General features: G+C 42.5%; 1 protein-coding gene across 2 annotated transcripts in view; it reads right to left on the bottom strand.

Annotated features, from left to right (window-relative positions):
• Positions 1 to 21,925, bottom strand: part of mthfd1l (methylenetetrahydrofolate dehydrogenase (NADP+ dependent) 1 like) — a 75,268-nt gene that overhangs the window by 18,216 nt on the left and 35,127 nt on the right. For both annotated transcript variants that reach the window (XM_080745291.1, XM_080745292.1), the window contains 5 exons: positions 21,226 to 21,267; positions 18,285 to 18,388; positions 17,068 to 17,245; positions 3,090 to 3,197; positions 2,809 to 2,961 (listed from right to left, as the gene is read on the bottom strand). In XM_080745291.1, the coding sequence (XP_080601417.1) occupies positions 2,809 to 2,961; positions 3,090 to 3,197; positions 17,068 to 17,245; positions 18,285 to 18,388; positions 21,226 to 21,267 (585 nt within the window). The remainder of the gene's footprint in view (positions 1 to 2,808; positions 2,962 to 3,089; positions 3,198 to 17,067; positions 17,246 to 18,284; positions 18,389 to 21,225; positions 21,268 to 21,925) is intronic.

Below are 21,925 nucleotides of genomic sequence, written 5' to 3'. Positions count from 1 at the left end.
ACAACTGGTAGAACCTTCACACTTTATGGCCTTGTGGAATAGCTCGCGAGGAGGAGAGGTTCTATAAATCTGATCTATTCTGGGATTTATGGTCGGATAGAGGCAGCCCTAACGGGATGTGAATTCTACAGAGTCCTATTGTTCTGCATGTGAGCCCTCCCTCACATATCTGTAGAATGACATAGGCCCCTTCCTGATTCCTCCTCACCCAGCAAAGACCCTCAACTCCCCACTTCAAATCTACTACTTCTCCTCCTTTCGCACACACATTTCCCATTGCCTCAGGGTGTGTGCTGGACTAGTCGGATCTATCGTGACCTCACCGAATAGCAATGACTCTTGACAAAATAAATGGTCAAAACACAATATGTTTGGACTTTGACTAAAAGATCAAAATAACCACAAAGTTTCATCTAGATCAGTGGTTTTCAACCAGTGCAGTGGTCCCTGAGGGGGTTCCAGGTGGTCCCCTGCTAAATGATGGAGAGTTGGTACCCAAATGGGCCCTTATAGATCTTTAACTCTTGAGAGTAAAATTAAACCAAATGGACCCTTCCGGATCCATTTGGTTTTCATTTTAAGCTCTCAAGAGTTAAAGTATGGTTAAACATCTGCATTACTTAATTTACACGAAGTCTACACAATAGAGGGTAAGCGTATGCATAAAGTGAATGGCAAATCAAGTGGCAAAGTGAGTTTAACGTTGTTTAGCGTTGCATTAAACATCTCAGTAGGTGCATAACTTCCGGGTATGATGATGATGTCACGCGCATACCCTCTATAAGAGAATGTAGAAGAATTGTTATTTTGACCAACGTTTGCCTGCGTTATCTCTCCTATGGTACCAATACATCATGGAAAGGTATCAATGCATCATGGAATTATGGACAAAATCTTATCCAACATTAACAAAATATAACAAAATATATATAAATCTAATCAAATTTTTATGGCTCAAATGCTGAATAAATAATGATCATTGAAAAGGTTGAAAACCACTGATTTAGTTTACACATTTTAGGTATTACATATCATTACATTGAACACAGCTTCAGGTTCAACTGAGGTTCATCAGAACAAGCCGATAATTGCTCCGTCCAATATGTAAAAAAAAGAAAAAAAATCCAATCTACAGACAAGGCGGGCAGACAAAGAACTAAGAAAACCAACAAGAAATTCCCTTGGGTCAGGAGTCACAGTTCAGGGGTCGTCAACGTGCCAGTGGTTTTGGAGATCAAAGTCAGAGGTGGGAGATTGGAGAGACGCCACATCGGGCCACCCGCCGCCCCTACCCAGCATGCCCAGGGTGTGACACCTCGGCCTCAGCCTATCAAAGTACACCCCTCGGGGCACGCTGGTGAAACGGCAGGGGCCCAGCGCACTCAGGAAGTTGCTTCCTTCCTGCCCAGCCCACTGCAGCTCCATGTAGTGAACTCCAGCTCTGCCTAAAGCGTCACTCCCACCAGGCACGCGATAGCTATGAAGATAACTATAACTGTATTGTTCACCATTGTATTTTTCTTTTTGTCAGTGTGAACACTGCCATCCACTTGACTACAGAATGATATTTAAAATATACTTGTTATAGTTACAGTGCTCAGTGTGAATGGCCCTTAACCCAATGGCAGGGTTATCTGGATCCCCGTTAGTGGCTGCTGCCAACAGCAGCTCAAATAGCGGTTTTATTTTTGAGTTGCTCTTCAAAGACGAGACAAAGTAACAACTACACAACAAAAATCACTACATTTATTTAAAAAAAATCAAATTGGCCTTACTTTGGGTTTGAATTAAGCTAGTAAGAGTTACTTGATTGAAAGGCAGCAGTCAGACAACACAGCAGGGCGCAAGTAGTATGTATTGTATTGTCTGTATCATGTACAGTATTATTGATGAATTGAATACAATGAACAACGATGGAAACAAGCCACCAGGGCTTTTTGTGTTATCCTTGTAGCATAACCTGACTGTACAGTTAATAAGCATGTTAATAAAGTATTCAATCAATCAATCAATCAATCAAAGCCTTCATTCATATCTACTCAGCAGTCAATCCTTACTCAAGAGGTCATTCTAAACTCACCACACACACACACACACACACACACACACACACACACACACACACACACACACACACACACACACACACACACACACACACACACACACACACACACACACACACACACACACACACACACACACACACACACACACACACACACACTTATCCAACCACCCACTCGCACATACAGTTAACAGAAATTCCAGGCATTTCTGGCGCCGGGGATACGATTAGAGGGACAGCATCTCTGGAGCCACAGCTGGACAAAACACAGAACAGCTCACAGCATAGGAGAGGTTGTTTAAATGAACACCACACTCAACCCATGTACTGTCTGTGTACATAATCACTTTTTGTGATTGTGATTAAACATAAGTAGTGGTTTATGTGTTGGTAGCTCTAGTTGTTGTACCACCATGGCATAATTTCTGACATTTCAGCCATAATCAGTAGTAGCTTACAGCTAGGATTGTTTTTAATCAAATCTAATTAATTTAAAACTCAGGAAACTCTGTTTTTTCTCACTTGGCCACACATACCAAGTTTGAAGTCATTTGGTCAAACAGCACTCGATTTATGCCTAGGACAGCCACACACTGAAGATGTAACGCTTGTACTTGTGTAATGTTGTCAGAAAGTACTCAAACATGAGGCCATGGAGGCATGGTACCCTTGATTAGGTTGTCACCCCAAGCATGACACCCTAATCAACCTGCTTTTAGGAAGTGTTGTTAACCACTCACCGTGCCCACTAGTGGGTAGATGAAGCCAGCCCCGATACTAGCACGAACATCCCTGATTGGCAGAGTGAATCCGGTGGGCACCCCCTTCTTGTCCGGCATGTGGGACAGGGACAGGTGTGTCTTGGCCATGCAGATAGGCAGTTGACCATAGCCCTGGGTGTTGTAGCACAGAAGAAAACTCAATGGTTTTTGTTTGTGAAGGAAAGTGAAAGAAAGAGAATGATTGTGAGGAAAAAAATGCTAATCAGCATGACTCATCCATGCAGTGACAGTGATCTCACCTGTTGGTTGTAGTAATCTATCTTGGCTTTGGCCTCTGTGGAAAGCTCAATGTCGTCAGCACCATACACTTTCTGGGCTATCGTCCTGATCTTCTCCACAATGGGTATCTGGGAAAGGCACAGTCCATCAGAAACAGCTTTGAAACATAAATCATCATCATCGTTTATGGGGATTATGTCACACTTTAAAAGGGACTGTTGATGTGATATGTTTATTGTTGATGGTTATCATATTCTACAGAAACAAACATATTTATGATTTGGTACATGTTGACAGAGAAAGGTCCTGTTTCTCTCTGTGCCCTAAATGAAAGTACTGTATATCTTATCTCACTTTAATGTCCCCAAGTATATCATTATCTTATTGGTGTTCCAACCATTCGATCCACGATCCCCCATGATGCATTTCATGGCAATCTGGCATAATCAGTCTCAACCTCGTATTTTCTGTTGTCATTTTAGCCATAAACACAGAGAACAAGGACATGTCACAGCCAACGAGGGTAGCGTCTAAAACCATTAAGTAAGTGCTGCAGTTTCCATATTCGTAGATGTTATCCCAGTGACATAACTGGGATAAACTTTTCAGCACACTTTCAGGGGCATTTCAGAGACACAAAACCATAAAATGTATTTAAGATTTATGTCTGCTGGCTGCACATGGAATTAGCCTTACAACTTAGATGCTATAATCCTATCTGGCATCTAGAGTTGTTTTACGAGTGTATAGCATCCAAGTTGCTTGCGGCTAATAGAAACAATACTAGCATCCCTTTAATATAGAAGCAGGACTGTATCTGTAGGCTGGTGTTTCCTCTTGGTCGTGTTTTTACAAGATTTGTAGGAGATTTACCTTTTCAAGATGGCCAAATGGAATCATGTCATTACTTTAAAAGGTTTCTCTTACTTACATCTGACAAGACAAATGTGTTAAGGGACTGTGAATCATAAACAAACAGAAGCTATTAGAGACATACCAGCTTTTAGTTACTATATCTGACGGGTCTGGTGAATAAAAATCTAATCAACTGGCTTCTACTTCAACTTAAGCATCAGTCAAGCAAAAGATTTAATAGAGTTTGTTACTACTCACTGAGACATTCAGTTTTAAGAACTCTCCTCCGGGCTAAAAACAGCATGTAGGATCAGCTAATCAAAGTCACAACATCTCAAACTCACTAACTCAAACCAGCTGATGTTTTTTCCCCCCCCCCCACACCCTCAGAATTGGGTCCTGAATATTTAGGTATCCCCAGGGTTGCCAGCCCAGGTACTGACAATTTAGAATTAGGCCATTTAACAGAAGCTTTGACATCTGAAAATGTGACATTAGACATGTCCAAATTTGGGGCATTTGCAGACACTTAGTACTTTGACTTGACTGTTATATTACCTTACATCGTGGAAGTGTTTGAAGAAGAAAGAGGCCCTGTGGGAGCACTTCACTACAATAAAGGGTTTTTGCATTTTCCCATTCAAGTCAATGGGGTTACTTTATAGAGTAACTTTTAGAATATAATCTATTATTTTCGCCAATGTCACATCAATGTCACACATTCTTTCTTCAACGGTTTTGTGTGTGTCCTAATGTGAATACTTACAATTTAGCAAGGATAAGATTATGTCTGAATAGCGAGTTACAGAAGCCATAATCCAGACACATTAGTTTCCCTCTCATAAGCGTTGGCTGACTTGTTTAAGAAGACACTCAAAATATCACCTTGGTGGTGGTAATCCAATAAAATTCCTGGAAGCATAATGATTTAGTGTGCGGATGCGGACTCTACTTTTCTATTTTTGGTCAAGCTTCCAAGTATTTGGAGCTGTGCGCCTATACTGAGCTGTACTCATTAGGTGTAAATTGTGTAGCCTACATTTACAATTTGTTTTGTTTGTGTCTGCTAATATTACAATTAAATTGTAGCTTTAAATAGCTACCATTTACTAGGGGTGTCTTCAAAAATTCGACGAATCGACGCGTCGTTTTAAGCCCCCGGAATCGACGCCAATTGTTTGAGTCGAGCCGTCAAAAATATATTATTTTTTATCACACCGGTGCGGTATGAGAGCGCTGGACTGTCATGTTCTTCCTATTTAGTCCATACTTCCTACTGCTTGCAACTAGACTTAAAAATAAAACCAGTTCACGTGACTTGAAAGTTGCCTTGATCATATAACAAGGTGCTCTTATTTTGAAGTTAACCGCTTTGAAAGGAAATGCGTCGACTTGTTGTTATTCTACTTGTTAAAGCTGACCAAGAAGCAGCAGCGCGATGCGCTTTCACTTTCACTCACTGCCGCTGACTCGCTGAGTGTGGCTCTGTGGTGGTGGTCTAAGGCAGAGGACTGCGGTGGAGTAGAGGACTTCTTAAAAAGTTTTAGATTATGACAATTTGCTTGCATTGTGATGCAGCCGTGTGCCGCTCTGCATCGACGCAGTGATGTTACATTATTGTTACCTTTAGCCTACTTTGGTGTTGTTTTTCCTCCTGAAGGAACAGGGCTAAATCGTTAGCATGCTAGCGCTTTAGCCCTGTTCCTTTAGCCTTGGAGAGGCATACAATCATTACAACCAGGCAGTTTTCAAAGCAGAGAATCCACCAATCATAGTGGTTTACAACAGCTGTTGTACCAGTACTCTATCAATGCGTCGCGGTCGCGCCTCCTCTCCAGTCATTAAAGCACAACTTTTTTTTTTTTTTCTTTTTTTTTTCTTTTTTTTACACAAACGATTCGTCGACGCGTCGGATTAACCCCCGCGACTCGAATCGACTTGATAAATCCTGAGTCGAAGACAGCCCTACCATTTACCAGCTAGTAGAACGGGTCATTGAAACAACCCAAAATGGCAACCCACTAGAGATATGGAGATTCCTGTGATGCCAGGGGAACCAAATCCCTTGTATGCCCATATATGGAGGTCCCTGATGTCCACATCACTGTGACTCTGTCCCTTTTATGCCCATATATGGAGATCCCTGATGTCCACATCACTGTGACATCACTGTGACTCTGTGCCACACTGGCCAGATGGCCAAGACATGGCACAACCTCACCCTTTAGGGCAAGGTCACCTTTCGTCTTTAGGCGTCTTACTGGTTATGAGCTACCAAAATAAACAGATAGCATCTGCTTTTATTCTCTTATCACAAATATCTTGTTGCCGATGACTACAAGTTAATAATGATGATAAATCTTCTAAATTTGTAAAGTGAAACCTGTACTTAACCCACTTACTGCCAGGGGCCACAAGGTGCCGCTAGAGTGCCAGACATTTCTCCATAGGCCTTCGCTCTAACTTTCGGGTATACAGGCAGAAGTGGCTTGGGCTTTCACTGCAAACACGGTTATGAACGAAGACCGGAGGAAGTGAGCTAACAGTTAGCTATTGGCTTCTTTATTTTTTAGAAGCCCGATCGGAAGCTATTTAGCCGCAAAAAAACGTTGTCGCTGCCCTAACCCTAACACAGTTCAGAGAAAAGGTCTCTAAAGATGTGAGTTTGTATTGGAGTCGGCGGCGCGGTGCGGCGGCGTTACCCGATTACGGGCCGATGTAAACAGAATCGCGGCCCGGGGCATGGATGGACATTTAGACCGGGGCTTCGTTGAGGCCTCGGATTAATTAACTCATTTTCTTAAAAATCCCGGACTAGATCGGGATAGGCACCCCGGAATACGTCGCGCCGCCGACAGTATAGATTCAGTTTTTTTGGGGGGGCTCTAAACTTTATTCTAAACCATTTTCAATGGAATAAATCGTCGGACCATCTAGACTCGGTCGTTGGGAAGCGTAGGACGAGCCAGGACCACCCACATCTCTACAAGCAGCTCAGGGTAAGTAAAATAGCAAAAAAAAACATTGTATTGGATTGAAAAAATCCCGAACTTGTCCGGGATAGGTACAAGAAGGGTTAAAGCAGAGACTGCAACACATGAAAGAAGGTTGAAAAAGAAGGCAGCTCACACATTCGCAAAAGCAGCGTGCAGAGTGTATTGAATTTTGCCCAATCAGGCCCCTGACCCAAAATGAGTTTTGACACCCCTGGCCCCTTCCTACATGACCGAACGTTTAACCCCATATGAGCAGTAGGGTGGCTCATTCATTCTGGTCAGAATTAACAGAAAAGGTGACCTTTGCCACCAGGGCCAGGGCCACCAAAACTAATTATCTCCATATTTGCAGTACATTTGCACATAGTACTGAGATATGATTTGCCCTGGTAGCAGTGACATACTGTATGGGCATAATCTGGGCACCCACACCCATGTTCTGTATATCTCCTGATGTGCTTCTAAAAACATCCAAAAGCATCTCAAATTGCTCTATATTTGGGAAATTAAAAAGAAACAATGGTCTTCTGAGTTATTTTATTTTATATAACCTGTTCAGTGATTTTTGTGTCTGATTGTAATCTGATTTATTGGGATAAATGAACTCAATCATCGATTTGTCCAATTCCAAAATAAACAACGTGAGAAGCAGTAGATTGGTCAAATGCTTTGGAATAACCTCCTTATTAAGAAAGAACTACCTGTAACCAGAATTTAGATGAAATCGGATAAAACTTGTTTAATCCTATTCTATGAAAGGAAACTTAGGCAACACACATCGACGGGTGGGTACTGAGCTAAGAGGCTATATAGTATCAAAATGGATAGAGCCCGCACACCGAGGTAGGTACAAAGGTACAAAAAAATGGACAATGTTTCGATCTCGTGTCGATTATGACCTTGATGAAGATCGAAAACGTTGTCCAAATAAAATCCTATTCTATGCCAGGGTGAGGGCATCTGATGTATGTAGCTCCCGCCACATAACCATAACCAAGAAAGATAAATAATTTTCACAAATGAGTGATGCATGGGGCAATTATGGTGTCACCCACACATGCTAGCATCATTGACATTGCAATTGGCTGGCATGGTGAAAACTATTAATTAAGTATCCAACTAGACATAATACCTACAATATTTGATCTTATGTGCAGCCTTGAACGTTGACCTGAACCAAACATTAATCATCTCTTTGAGATTCTACCGATCATTCGCCAAAGTGTTTTTCATCGCTAACCCTAACAGACAGACAAACAAATATAGGGCATAAACATAACCCCGTCTAACTCTGTTGGCAGAGGCAACTACAGTATTATACATGAGCCAACAATATGAGGAACTTTGAAGAACTTTTTACAGCGTAATCTACCCACGCCCATCTGAGCTCAGGTTTGTTTTCCTGACCTGAATGCACCCAAACTGCAGGCCCCACGGGTCACAAGACAACACAGAGATCACTACTGTGGTTCTACAACCGGTCACTGTAGTCAATTCTATTACCAGTAACTAGAAAAAAGCCCCCTTAAATATGCAGTTTGTTCCAAAATGCAAAATGGTGTAAAATGTTGAGTCTGCAAGATATATACAATAGTTTCAGAAATACAAACCCCTCAGGTACAGGGTGGCCTGCTCTGTTGTGGCTGGGTGGGTTATAATAAGATAGAAAAAAAGCACCCCCTGGGCGTTTGTTTAGGTGGCATGGGATGTGTAGTGTAGTAGGAAAGGCAAAGTTAAATATTATGTTGAAATAAAGTGTACAATGGTAGGCCTACTGTTGAATATATATATATTTTTTTAATTATGAAGTTGTTGTAGAACATGGAATGATTTTGGCATCGGTAGCCTAATACTTTTGTGCTTTTACTCAAGTAACACATTCGAACACACACGTTACTTGTAACAGAGTACTTTTACCTAAGTAGAAACATTTCAGTAGCCTACTTTTCCACTCGCAGCGTCAACGGACGTTGCCGTTGGTGTTATACACCGAATCGTGAACTATAGAAAACGGTGCATGCGATGTTTTGATGTTTTAAATCATGTTTATGTCATTTCTACACAGATGTTGTTTGTTTTAGGTAATTTCTACACACGTTGTTGTTCATAGCTTAAGAGGATAGGATCGAGTAGGGCATGGGAGGGAGAGTACTTTTACCTAAGTAAAAACATTTGAGTAGTTTTGCAACTCAGCATCCACTGATGTTGCTGTTATACTCCGAATCAGCCGCCCCTCTACCCCTCTACCCCTCTCCCTCTCAAAGGCGTTCTGAGTAGAGGTCTTCACGGGTCCAAAAAAGCGAACCGAAAGTACCGTCAAATTTCGTCCGATTCCGTCCCGTTCCGACTTTCTTTCTTTTTTTACAGACCGAAACCCGTGACATGTTGTCCCGAAATCCTTTTATTTCCGAGGTTCCGAGAGATCCGACCAGTAAATCATTATTAAAATCCCCTTTCATGTACCGAGATCCCTCACTCACGGCAGCTGTGCGGCGTGCGCTTAACTGATTGACAGGCAGAAATGTTCATGTCCCTGCCTCGCGGCTAATAGTAATAACGGACCTGAATCTGATCCCAGGTCAGCCTAAACACAGCACAGCACGCACGTTAAACACAAATCCACTTCGTTACGTATCCTGATCATATAGTGCAGAAGCGCACGCCAGCGCACACACACACACACACACATTGATTGATTGCTTGCTTGCTTTATAGTTTGCATAAAAAGCAGAAAGTACACACACGTCACACACACAGTACGGGTCCTAACAGGTCCTCTTGGGTTATAGACCTATACATGATGATTACAGTCCCGTGTCCGGAGTGTTCCGAGGGAAATGCGACCATGCGCACAGAAAGACAGAGTGGAATAGTTATTGTGGGATTAATTATGACACATGTGGGCACATGACGAAATTAGATAGGTCCTTTGTTGCTAGCTGCATTAAGGTTGTCATTGCAGGAAAGTCAGAAAGGGTAAAGTATATACGCTCTCTGTCTCTCTCTCTCGTGTCTCTCTCTCTCTCTCTCTCTCTCTCTCTCTCGCATCTCGTGTCTCTCTCTCTCGCATCTCGTGTCTCTCTCTCTCGTATTGCCCCCCCCCCCCCCCGGACAAAATTAAATAGGTATTAAGGTTGCTCGTTTGTGTGGTGTGACTCCACTCCAGAGACCATGATGCTCCCCCCGGCAGTTGGAGACTTGGAGTGCGTTGTGTTTACGCCCATTTGTGACGTGATTCGCGTCGCCAGACAACTAAGGATTGCGCAATATATGGCGCCTACAGGGCAAAAGGTGGCGGAAAAATTTTAAACATTTTGGGATTATGAGAAGTAGAGACACATCTGAAGGTGATGAAGTTGATGTTGGGCAAGGTACATGCGTTATTGTTTTTTGTATTATGTTTTTTAGACAATTGAGCAACTGCTGAACGTGGAGTTACAGATGGACCAATGGACAAAGGGACAAACACACTATTTTTTGGGGCGATTCTAATAAAGGTTGTGGGATGTGCAAAAAACGCAACAATGCACTGGTCTTTTCTACCTGGGTCAAGAAGTTGTGTGGTGTAACATAGAGCTCTGTTAACTTAACCACCTTATACGTATACTTAGCCAGAGTCTACCTGGGGTCTTCAACGTTTTCAGGCCAAGGACCCCTTAGTGGAGAGAGAGATGAAGCAGGGACCCCCACAACCTTAATCATCAGTGTATTTTGGATTCATGTCAATTTGTGTTTTCAGATATTTAACCACTTGAACCGTCAATACTTTATATACTTGACCTTTCACTCTGTACTTAGACTGCTCTTTTTCTCCTCTACACCAGAACTCTTCGCTGAAAATAGCCGATCTACAAGCTCACAACACCTTGCACTGCGAGGCGTTGTGAGCTTGTAGATCTGCTATTTTTGGCTAAAGTTCTCAGAATGTGGATGCTAGGGTTCAAGTGGTTAATATAAAAAAAGAAGAAAAAAAAGATTTCTATAACACAAAGATTTGGAGGACCCCCTGTAGTAACTCTGAGGACCCCCTAGGGGTCCCGGACCCCCTTGAAGACCCCTGCGCTACAGCAAATCTACAAGCTCTACAAGCGATTTTTGCCAAATGTTTGCCCCAGAATTGGCGGCTAGGGTTCATGACATGTAGTTAACTCTGTGCCATTTCCCTCAGCTAACCAGGCCCATACCAGCATGCTGCTCATTTAAATCCAATTCTTCCATTAACTGTAATGGTCTAACAAATATGTTGTCTGGAAAAGATTAGATACAAAATATCACCATCATTGTGGAAGTCCCCTTATGAAGCTCGTTAAACATCAGGTACTGTAAGTAGAATAGCTGTCATAATAACGGACGCTGGCCACTGATGCTCCTCATTGAGGGAGATTAGAGCATCTAGTACAGTGGTTCCCAAACCTTTTAGCTCAAGACCCAAAAGAGAAATTAAGACGTTTGCCAGAAGAATCAGTGAATCAGTGAAAAGAGCAGATCTACAAGGTCACAATGAGTCGCTTCCCGCGTTGTGAGCCTGTAGATCGGTTATTTTCACAGATTCTTAAAAAAAAGAAAAAAAAGAAAAAAGTGTATTACACACTATTATAGTATTACACACTATTGTTTTAGCCAATGAGGAAGCAGCATTCTTGTAGCGTCACCTTTATGCAGCTTCCTCATTGGCTAAAAGCAGTTTTTGCAGCTTCCTCATTGGTTAAAAGTTACTCTATAAAGTAACCCCATTGACTTGAATGGGAAAATTATTATATATATAATTTCTCGGAACTGCATCTTTCTAGTTTATGAAATACTTTAGAAAAATATTGGAATTGTTTTAACCTATTTCGTTTAAATAACATATACAGTATATATGTTACAGGATGTTTGGGTAACCCAGGACGTTCATTGTAAGAGCGCTCGTTTTGTAGTTCACCACACACTAATCACCACCAGGTGGCGTACGACAGCCATTCACTCATACTCTATGCATTTACTAGTGAAGGCGCTGACGTCACTCGTTTGCGACTATATTTGCGACGTTGTTTACGTAGCCTAGCCTAGCCTAGCCTAGCCTAGCCTAGCCTAGCCTAGCCTAGCTTAGCCATTATCGTGCGCTTGCCCAGGCCTTACGGCCTGGGCAAATATTAATATAACGATTGCGTCCACCACGGCTTCGTAACTCGCGCGGCGCTCCGCCGGCCGCGCGGCCCTGGCCCGCTCTTCGCGGCCACTCGCGCCTACGGCGCTCGGGGGCGAAGAGCAGGACCAAGGACCGCTGGCCTTCGCGCCGCTTGGGGCTTCGTGGATACAGGGGGGCTTCGTAACTCGGTTGGGCTTCGTGTCTGGGGCTCCGCCAGGCTCCGCCTGGAACACGTTGCTGTGGGTGCCCCGGCGCCGCCCCGGCGCCGCCCCGGCACCGCACGGCGAACGCTCCGCGTCTTGAACGTGCTGGTTCTCTATTAGACTATGACATATATATATATATATATATATATATTTTTTTTTTTATGTAGTAGACAATAATAAGGGGATATTTACTCGCAACTCATACAAATTGGTCTACGACCCAAAGATGGGCCCCGACCCACTGTTTGGGTCTACAGCACAGCCCCCCCCCCCCCCCCCTTCCCCACACGCTGTTCCCCCACTAATAACTTTGATCTGCCTCTGTGAACCTGCCACTTGAGGTGACACAAGCCCAATGGCTTGGCCTCTTGGCCATAACATTCTGACAACACTCTGTATATTGCAGTGTGTGTTCATAACTGTCAACAAGTCCCATACAATTAGCATCACAAGCCAGTGCTATTTGAAACTAATCATTAACTTAGAGGTTTACTACAGACAAACAAGCAAGCAGCTTAATCTGGCTATGACATACAGCAGCAAGCTTTACCAAACAGGCAAGCTTCAAGCTTCAGATAAGCAGGGCAGCATATCAAGCTGTGCTATAATGATATGTCCCTGTAATATTTATATATTAGAGTGATAAACTATTTATTACCAGTAAGATGTCTAAGGGTGACAAGCGACCTCGCCCCAAAGGGCGAGGTGGTGCCATGTATTGGCCATCTGGCCAGTGATATATCAGACCAGTTACCCATATATGGAGACCCCTGGTACCCATATATGGAGATCCATGTACTGTATATGGAGATATGCTGTGAGACCCCAAACATGCTTATTTGTTATGTGAAAGTCCTATGACGTCTATGACATCTGACATCATACATACAATCCTTTTATGCCCATATATGGAGATCTCTGTCTGTAGAACTAGCCACACAGATATGGACTGTCTTGGCCATCTGTCTTGGCCATATAGAGCATCGCAGTTGAAGCCCCACCCCGTCCTCACTCTGGTGTCGGAAGCGTTTTCCGCATTCATTTCTTCCATAGACATTTCATAAAGTATTTATTTAAACGTTTTTAAGCCTTGGACAAAGCCACCTCGGCTGGAGAGGGATCATGTCAATATTCACATTTTTTTGAATGCAAAGATTAATTAGAAAGCTGAAAAAAAGGGCAGGGTACAAGACTGTGTACATCATTATTTTTAAAATTGCGGAAACTACACTCCCAGAATGCATTGCGAATGTTGTTGTTGTTTCCTGAAATAAAGCCCTTAAATCACGCTCAGTTTAGTTATCCAGGCCAGCATATGGCCTGAAATGTAGTGATTGTCATCTCTGTGGACGCTCTTATCGTCATCCTTAACATAGTGCATCATATTTGTAAAAGAAAGACGATCGCTCACGGCGTTCTGCTGACGCGCAATAATCCGCCGGGAAGACAGGGGGCAGTAGCTACTTCCGCGGTAACCGCAAGATACATGAAAGAAGAAGAAGCTAGACCAATCACAGACGTCGATTTCACCGGATGTACATGTTTAGCAGTGTGGGAAATGCAGTTCTTCTCCGTGCGATCTTGATTAAAACGTGTTTTTACTAAAACTAGAGTGATTGCATATATACTCGGGGGTTCTACAGGAGCATATAGAACCATTTTACAACCACCAGCCTAGTGGTAAGAGTACATTGAATTGTGAAATGTGGTCGATGTGGCCTCCATATCAGAGCGTGATGTCAGAGCGGCAAACCCATAGACAGTAAAAAAGCACACTCTGACAGACGGCCGGAGACATGATGTGCCATTTCTCATACTAAAGTGCGACCTTCGGTCTCAAATATTTATATATTACGGTGAACCAATATTCATATACAATTGCAATATTGTTTTTAGTGTAGCAATGCAAGTGAAGTGCTTGTCTAAGAGTCAGAGGACACCTGGTTCAATCCCCACTCCTCCTGGTATCATATCAAGACACTTGAGTGCCCTTGAGCAAGACACTGAACCCCAAAATGTTTTCTTTAATTACATTTCTTTATGAAATTATTGAAAAAAATAATTGAATTTGTTTTGAATAATTTTTTATGGGAATGTTTTTTGAAAATGTTTTGAAATAAATAATAATTAAAAACAAAATATAGGAAAAAAGATTAAGGGCCCCATAAGAATGTGTCCGCGACCCACAAATGGATCCCGACCCAGTGTTTGGGAACCAGTGATTGTGACCGTAAGGTCGCAGTTTAGTTGCGACCGTCAGGGAGCAGTTTACTATGAAAACCTCCACCGGCCGTCCGTCGGTCGGTCACACGTCACACCTTTGCCCTGCTCATATCTCCGCATCAGTATATAGGGCTTGTTTGTTTATTGTATGACATCACGCCACATCATCAGCTGTGGACTCTGTGATGTCATCGTATCGCATCAGTATATAGGGCTTGTTTGTTTATTGTATGACATCACGCCACATCATCAGCTGTGGACTCTGTGATGTCATCGTATCTCCATATATGGCCATCTCCGTATATGGAGATATAAGTCGTCCATGCCCAAGTATGGGCTGGTGAGGTCAGACTTTGTGTGATGCGTAGGTTATCTCCATATATGGAGATTCAACATTCCAGGCAATGCTCTCTTCCCTGGTGAGAATTGCCCCTTTATATAGGGCTTGTTTGTGTATTGTATGACATCACGCCACATCATCAGCTGTGGACTCTGTGATGTCATCGTATCTCCATATATGGCCATCTCCGTATATGGAGATATAAGTCGTCCATGCCCAAGTATGGGCTGGTGAGGTCAGACTTTGTGTGATGCGTAGGTTATCTCCATATATGGAGATTCAACATTCCAGGTGTAACTATGGCTACCCGTATGACGTGAGAGGTGGAGGTTGTGATATTTGTGGAGATAAGCGACCAACGGTCGCTTATCTCCCGATTAGGGAGTCTTACTGGTATCAAAACCTCCACCGGCCGTCCGTCACGTCCGTCACGTCACAAGTCACACGTCACACCTTTGCCCTGCTCATATCTGGGCTCGTTTGTGTATTGTATGACATCACGCCACATCATCGGCTGAGGACTGTGTGATGTCATCATATCTCCATATATGGAGACATAAGTTGCTCATGCCCAAATATGGGCTGGTGAGGTCAGACTTAGTGTGATGCGTAGGTTATCTCCATATATGGAGATTCAACTTCAATGAGTAACCATGGCAAATCACACCGTACACAAATGACCCTTATATAAGACCGGCATTATCTACCGACAGCTGCTATAAGCCAACCCTGGCGATAAGGTCTGAGTCGAAGAAATGCTTCTTTCCTGGCAAGAATTGCCCCTTTATACTGTAGGGCTCGTTTGTGTATTGTATGACATCACGCCACATCATCGGCTGAGGACTGTGTGATGTCATCATATCTCCATATATGGAGACATAAGTTGCTCATGCCCAAATATGGGCTGGTGAGGTCAGACTTAGTGTGATGCGTAGGTTATCTCCATATATGGAGATTCAACTTCAATGAGTAACCATGGCAAACTGTCAACTGCCCGTATGTCTTGATAATTGGTAAAACAAACTTTTGGCCTATTTGTGCGACCAACGGTCGCTTATCTCCCGATTAGGGAGTCTTACTGGTATAGAGTATATTCATAATAATATAATATACTAACAGTATATTGTACAAATTACATCTTTTTTGTCAAATGACACATGCATGCGATGAGGCCCATAGTGACTGGGCGGTCCACCCGCCCATTAGCCAATTTCAATATAAGACAGTCCCATTACATATTTAACCACTTACTCCATTTATCTTGATGACTGGGGCCAAAAGTAGCCACACGCTGCTCACTGCAATGCATTATGAAATGACTTGTACTCTCACCTCTAGGCTGTAGAGCAGTGGTTCTCAAACTTGGGATCGGGACCCAAATTATTTCGTGGGGTCCCCAGATGATTAGCTTAAAGTGATCCCTGACTAATACGACAAATATGTCTTAAAACATTATAATTGTCCTCTATAACTACAATGTAAAATTAAAAACACCTTAAATATTTTATTTCTTCTAGAAATACCTAATCTTTCACTCAGTAGGGGAAATGCCTGTCGCAAGTTGATGATGTCATAAATGTCATGTGTCATTTTTATGGCATGCATGTGCAAAAAAACAAAACACAAACACATTTGAAATATTGATTTGATGCTCATATTAACCATAGGAAGTATTACGTTTGTTTTTATTTTCACATGCATGCCATTAATTCCATAGGGATAGATCACATTTATGACATCATCAACTTGCGACGGGCATTTCCCCTATTGAGTGAAAGATTAGCTATTTCTAGAATAAATAAAATAATTGAGGCGTTTTTAATTTTACATTGTAGTTATAGAGGACAATTATAATGTATTAAGGCATATTTGTCGCATTAGTCAGGGATCACTTTAATGTAATTTTTTTCCCTCACTCAATGGTAAACAAACTAACACACAGTATAAGTGTATACAGGGTATCTGCACATTTATCAAGACAGTTTTAATAACCAAACTGGCCAAACTGTAAAATATTAAGTAAGCAAGAGGCGAACATTGTGAAAATAGCAGATCTACATGCTCACAATGCCTCGCAATGCTGTGGAACCGGGTCCCATTAAATGTAATACCTACAGTACAATTCCAAGTGCTTGTCAGGGTGGGGGTCCCCAGTTCATATTATGTTTATTTTGGGGGTCATGGCCTAAAAAGGTTTGAGAACCCCTGCTGTAGAGGAATGCATTATGAAATGACTTGTGCTCTCACCTCTAGGCTGTAGAGGAACTGGAAGTCACTGGGTCTGCTGCTGGCCTCCTTCACAGCTTGCGCCAGCTTCACTGAACCTCGTCCGCCCAGTGCCCAGTGGTGGCATGGCACGGCGTCAGACGCCCCGGACTCCTTGGCGATCTGACACACGAGGTCAATCTCTGCCTGGGTGTCTGTCCTGGTGTGGAGTCAACGGTTATATTCGGAGGTGGCAGGTTGATATAAGCCAGTTGACATGAAGGTGCTAATTCGGTTTCTCAAACTATGGGTCGGGACCAACTCTTTGTTTGCGGACCCATTTTAAAGATTTGCATTTCCTACAATAATTCTCTTCATTATTATTTCAAAAGAGTTTAGAAATGTATTTTTGTCAATTATTTTTAACCCTTTTCACCCAATTTAGTCGTTATGCCAATTAATTCCTCCCCACACAAATGTTTTCACTGCTATAGTAAAGAAAACAGAAATTCTACAGCTGTGGTACCCTATTCTACTGCTGTATTACCTTACTGCACAGATATAAAAAGCTAGATGCCTTGTTCGCCTCTGCAGTTCATTGGAGCGATGTGCAACAATTGTAGTCCGGAAGTTGGCACACCATGGTACGCCGCCATGACACTTTTGGGTGGCGGAAGTGACGAAGTGCTCATAGACGCTAATGTTATTTTGGGTGGCCACCGGTGGCCACCCGCCACCTATGGAGCCTAGATGACGTTGGTGACTGTTCTTGCTGAGACCTTCTTTGGAAAAACCAAGGGAACGCTGACAGTCAAGTGACTACTGGCCAATCACAGCACGGCTTTTCCGGGACTTATCCAAGCACTACAATTCAATTCAACAGAGCCAGTTCCGATGTTGCGCGGCTCAGCTGTTCTGTTCTTACAGGCTGCGTAAGTAAAGACCCGCCCCCACCTGCCTCTGATTGGCATAGCAACATCCGTATGTGTGACGCACGTGGAAGCAATGCACACGGATTCCCTTGGTCCCTCGATGCATATGCACCAGAGCCGAAGGAGGCATCTACCTTTCTATGTCTATGCCCTACTGGCTCACCGGCCAGAATGAGACGCACCCATGACTCCTCCCACCCAACACTCTCTGCTGACAGGTGCCACCCCCAGTCCCGTAGGAATACGTGCAATGACAAATATCACCCTCCTCTCCCCGGCTTCCCTCCCCAATCTCTCTGCGAGTTATACATAGGTTTGGCGTCTTACTTGAACACGTTGAGGGCGACCACCACCGGAACACCAAACAGGTGCGCTATCTGGATCTGCTTCTTCAGGTTGCTATGGCTTCCACCGGCCACGAGGCTCAGGTTCTGGATGAGAGTTATGCGAGAAACACAGAGCAGACGCACACAAGTCACTACAGATGGAAGTTCAATAGTGCATGGCTGCTGCTGTATTTAATATGAAACTCAGACGGTATGAATCACCTCATCAAGAGGAATATAGCCGTCTAGTCACCACGGCTGCCCAAGAAGGATATTACCCATAATAATGTTGCATGTTGGACTCAGTATGTGTTTGTGAGTGAGTGTGCAGCGAAGACAGAGAGGGAATCAGAAGTAGTCCAAGAAGGTTGTAATTGGGTTAGAGTCAGGTGGCTTTTTAGGACACCTAAGTAGCTGTGTTCACATCTTCTATGATAGATGCAAGCCAGAGCGAATAAAGAAATAGACATTTGAGAGATGAGATGCAGAGTCTGACATTAATAATACTAGCTAAGAAAATCCCCATGTGTCTGTCACCTTATGCATCTACTCAAGTCCCTGATTATGAAGTGTTTTAGTATTAGGAAGTAATACATATAAAATATCGTGCCATTGAAATACAGAAGTCAGTTTGTATACGTATGCTAGTAGCTATTATACAAAGACACATAATCAATGTCCTTATTTTAAGGATTATGTTATTAGATTATGCCATTAGTCTAAGGCACACCCCTCTAAATGATGATTCCATTCATGCCTGGTTATTAACCAGTAGCTTGCAATGATCTAGTAGTAGTATCTTGATATTACTTGATATCTTGGTAGATTGTATTATGTTATAGTGTCATACAATAAGACTGGTACACATACGACTTATCTATTCCTTATTTTCTTATTGCATATTATGAGCATACAGTTTATTTGGGTTTTCTCATAATAACAGCATATTAGCTATACAGTATATACGTCTGATAATAACAGGCAAGGTAGAGAAGCGTTAAAGGGTAATGTATACTAATATACTTTATAGTATTTCAAATAATATAATATATGATACTAATAGAACATCTGTGTTGTACAACAAAAAATACATATTTTTCTCAAACGACAGGAATGCTATATTGTTTTTTGTGTGTACCGTATGCGCAGCACAAATCACAGAGGCATTAAAGCCATGCGGGGTCGATCTGTCTGTATTCGCTGGCTCTGTTCCTGCCAGAATCTCTGGTTCTTGTTACAGGCCTTACAATTAACTTAGCCTGATTCATTATTTGCTCAGCTGAACCTGCCTGAGAGACCAGTGATTCAAGCCAGATACGAGCGTGCGCCCAGAGACGTATGCAGCCACACACACACACACACACACACACACACACACACACACACACACACACACACACACACACACACACACACACACACACACACACACACACACACACACACACACACACACAAACATTAGAGTCCCACCTCCGCTCGTTTAGGGCCTACACAACCGGAAACCACATGCAAGGATTCTGTTTCGTCCTGTTAATCAAATAATTGCTCTTAACCACGTTAGTGGGCGTTGTATTTATGTACATGCACATATATATGGCTATCAGATGAGAATGTGAACCCAGCTGGGAGCCCGAGGCAGTGCAGAGTACTGACAGAGACTCTCTTAACACAACGCCTACAAAGATGCGTTAAATGTGTGGAATGGAAGTAGATATGAAAGCTTGCTGGTCCCTGCCAAACGTTCTTTGGCTGTAGGTTAAAACTATGACATTAATACACTGCACTGAGAGAGCTTTTGGTGACTTAAAAGCTGTTCAGACATGAGCTGTTGTCGGTGGTGTAAAGTAACTAAGTACATTTACTTTAGTACTGTACTTAGTTACTTGTTACTTGTAGATTTTGATTATTATTACAAAACACACTAACCACTTCAGCCCCTATATATATTTTGGCCATTTGAAAATAGCAGATCTACAAGCTCACAATGTGTCGCACTGCAACACATTGTGAGCTTGTAGATCAGCTATTTTCTACATTTTGAACTTGTGAAGTGTTGACATTCTGCACAATGAGTACTTTTACTTTTGGTACATTAAGTACATTTTCATGCCAATACTTTTGTACTTTTACTCAAGTAAATTTTGAATTATGGAGTATGGGTTAGGGTATTTCTATATTGCAGTATTGATACTTTTAAAGTAAAAAATGTGAGTACCTTTTTCCACCAATGGCTGTTGTTCACATCTATAAAAAGATAAGGCACCAACAGCTTAGTGCCGAAGAGGTTCTTCAATTCTAACCTGGCTTAGCCATACTATATTGCACGCAGTTAACTGCCTGGGTATATACATTTCTCCCTTGTGTCAACATGGGTAGATAGTGTTTAGCTGTGCTAGGCTACTTCAATTCTGCATGCCAGCCTCTGTTAAACACCCAATGGAACCAAAAGGGCGTTGTATTGCCACCTATGGGTTCAGCCATGTATGGCTGCAATTACCACAAGTCCACAACAAACAAGACACTCCAACAAACATGACTTTATATGTGTGGGTGCATGTAACAAGAAATATATTTTTTAACTGTGTGACTTGCATGAGCAAATTAGTATCATGACACTCATCTTGACCTTTCAGTCTAAATTAATTAAGTCTAGCTCATTATCATAATGAGCTAGACCCCACTACTGTATATCTACCAAGCCACAACTCCACTGACTCACCACAACCCAATAAAAGACTTGTGTTTATGTCATCTTTATCTTTCAGTCTCATTTGCATCATAATGTGTGTGTGTGTGTGTGTGTGTGTGTGTGTGTGTGTGTGTGTGTGTGTGTGTGTGTGTGTGTGTGTGTGTGTGTGTGTGTGTGTGTGTGTGTGTGTGTGTGTGTGTGTGCGCGCGCGTGTACAGTATATATACACCCAAATGTATGTCTGTCTTACCTCATCTATGTACTCCTTAGGAAGAGGTGCACCTGCGGAGACCTAGAAAAACAAACTTAATTACACACTATAACAATCATATCACACCAGGGGTGTATTTTGTCATTCAATAGGCTAGATTAAAGTTGTCTTTGATTCGTGTGTGTGTGTGTGTGTGTGTGTGTGTGTGTGTGTGTGTGTGTGTGTGTGTGTGTGTGTGTGTGTGTGTGTGTGTGTGTGTGTGTGTTTGATGGTGTGTGCACGAGTCATTACTGATAATTAATGTAATTACTTTCACCAAGAGTAATTACAAACCAATAATATAGACTTCCAGGCAACTAGTAGGAGAATTCCAGGAGGTGGGCCACTCAAGATGGATCATAAACATTTACATGAGAGAGGAATGCACACAACTCTTTGCTTACAGATTGGACTGCACCATTGGCGAGAACTATCAAATAGTAGTCTTGTCCTTGGATGCCCTCTTTCAACTACGGCTGGGCAATTAACCAAAAATGTATGGAAAACAATGTTTAGAACCAATGACCCATTTATAGCCAAATAATCGAGAAGCAGGGTTTTTGTTTTTCTTCTACATTTCAACAAACTGACATGAAAAGATTCTTGGCAGAGGTATGCATGGTGTTTGGCTCAGCTTTTTATGACATTGTTGTTCCTGGGAGGGATGGGTGGCTGGGTGGGTGGGTTTGCTTATTTTACT

This window comes from Nannobrachium achirus (genome assembly GCF_963921795.1).
Source record: "Nannobrachium achirus genome assembly, chromosome: 16".
Classification (NCBI taxonomy): Eukaryota; Metazoa; Chordata; class Actinopteri; order Myctophiformes; family Myctophidae; genus Nannobrachium; species Nannobrachium achirus.
This window is presented reverse-complemented; position numbering and strand designations above follow the sequence as displayed.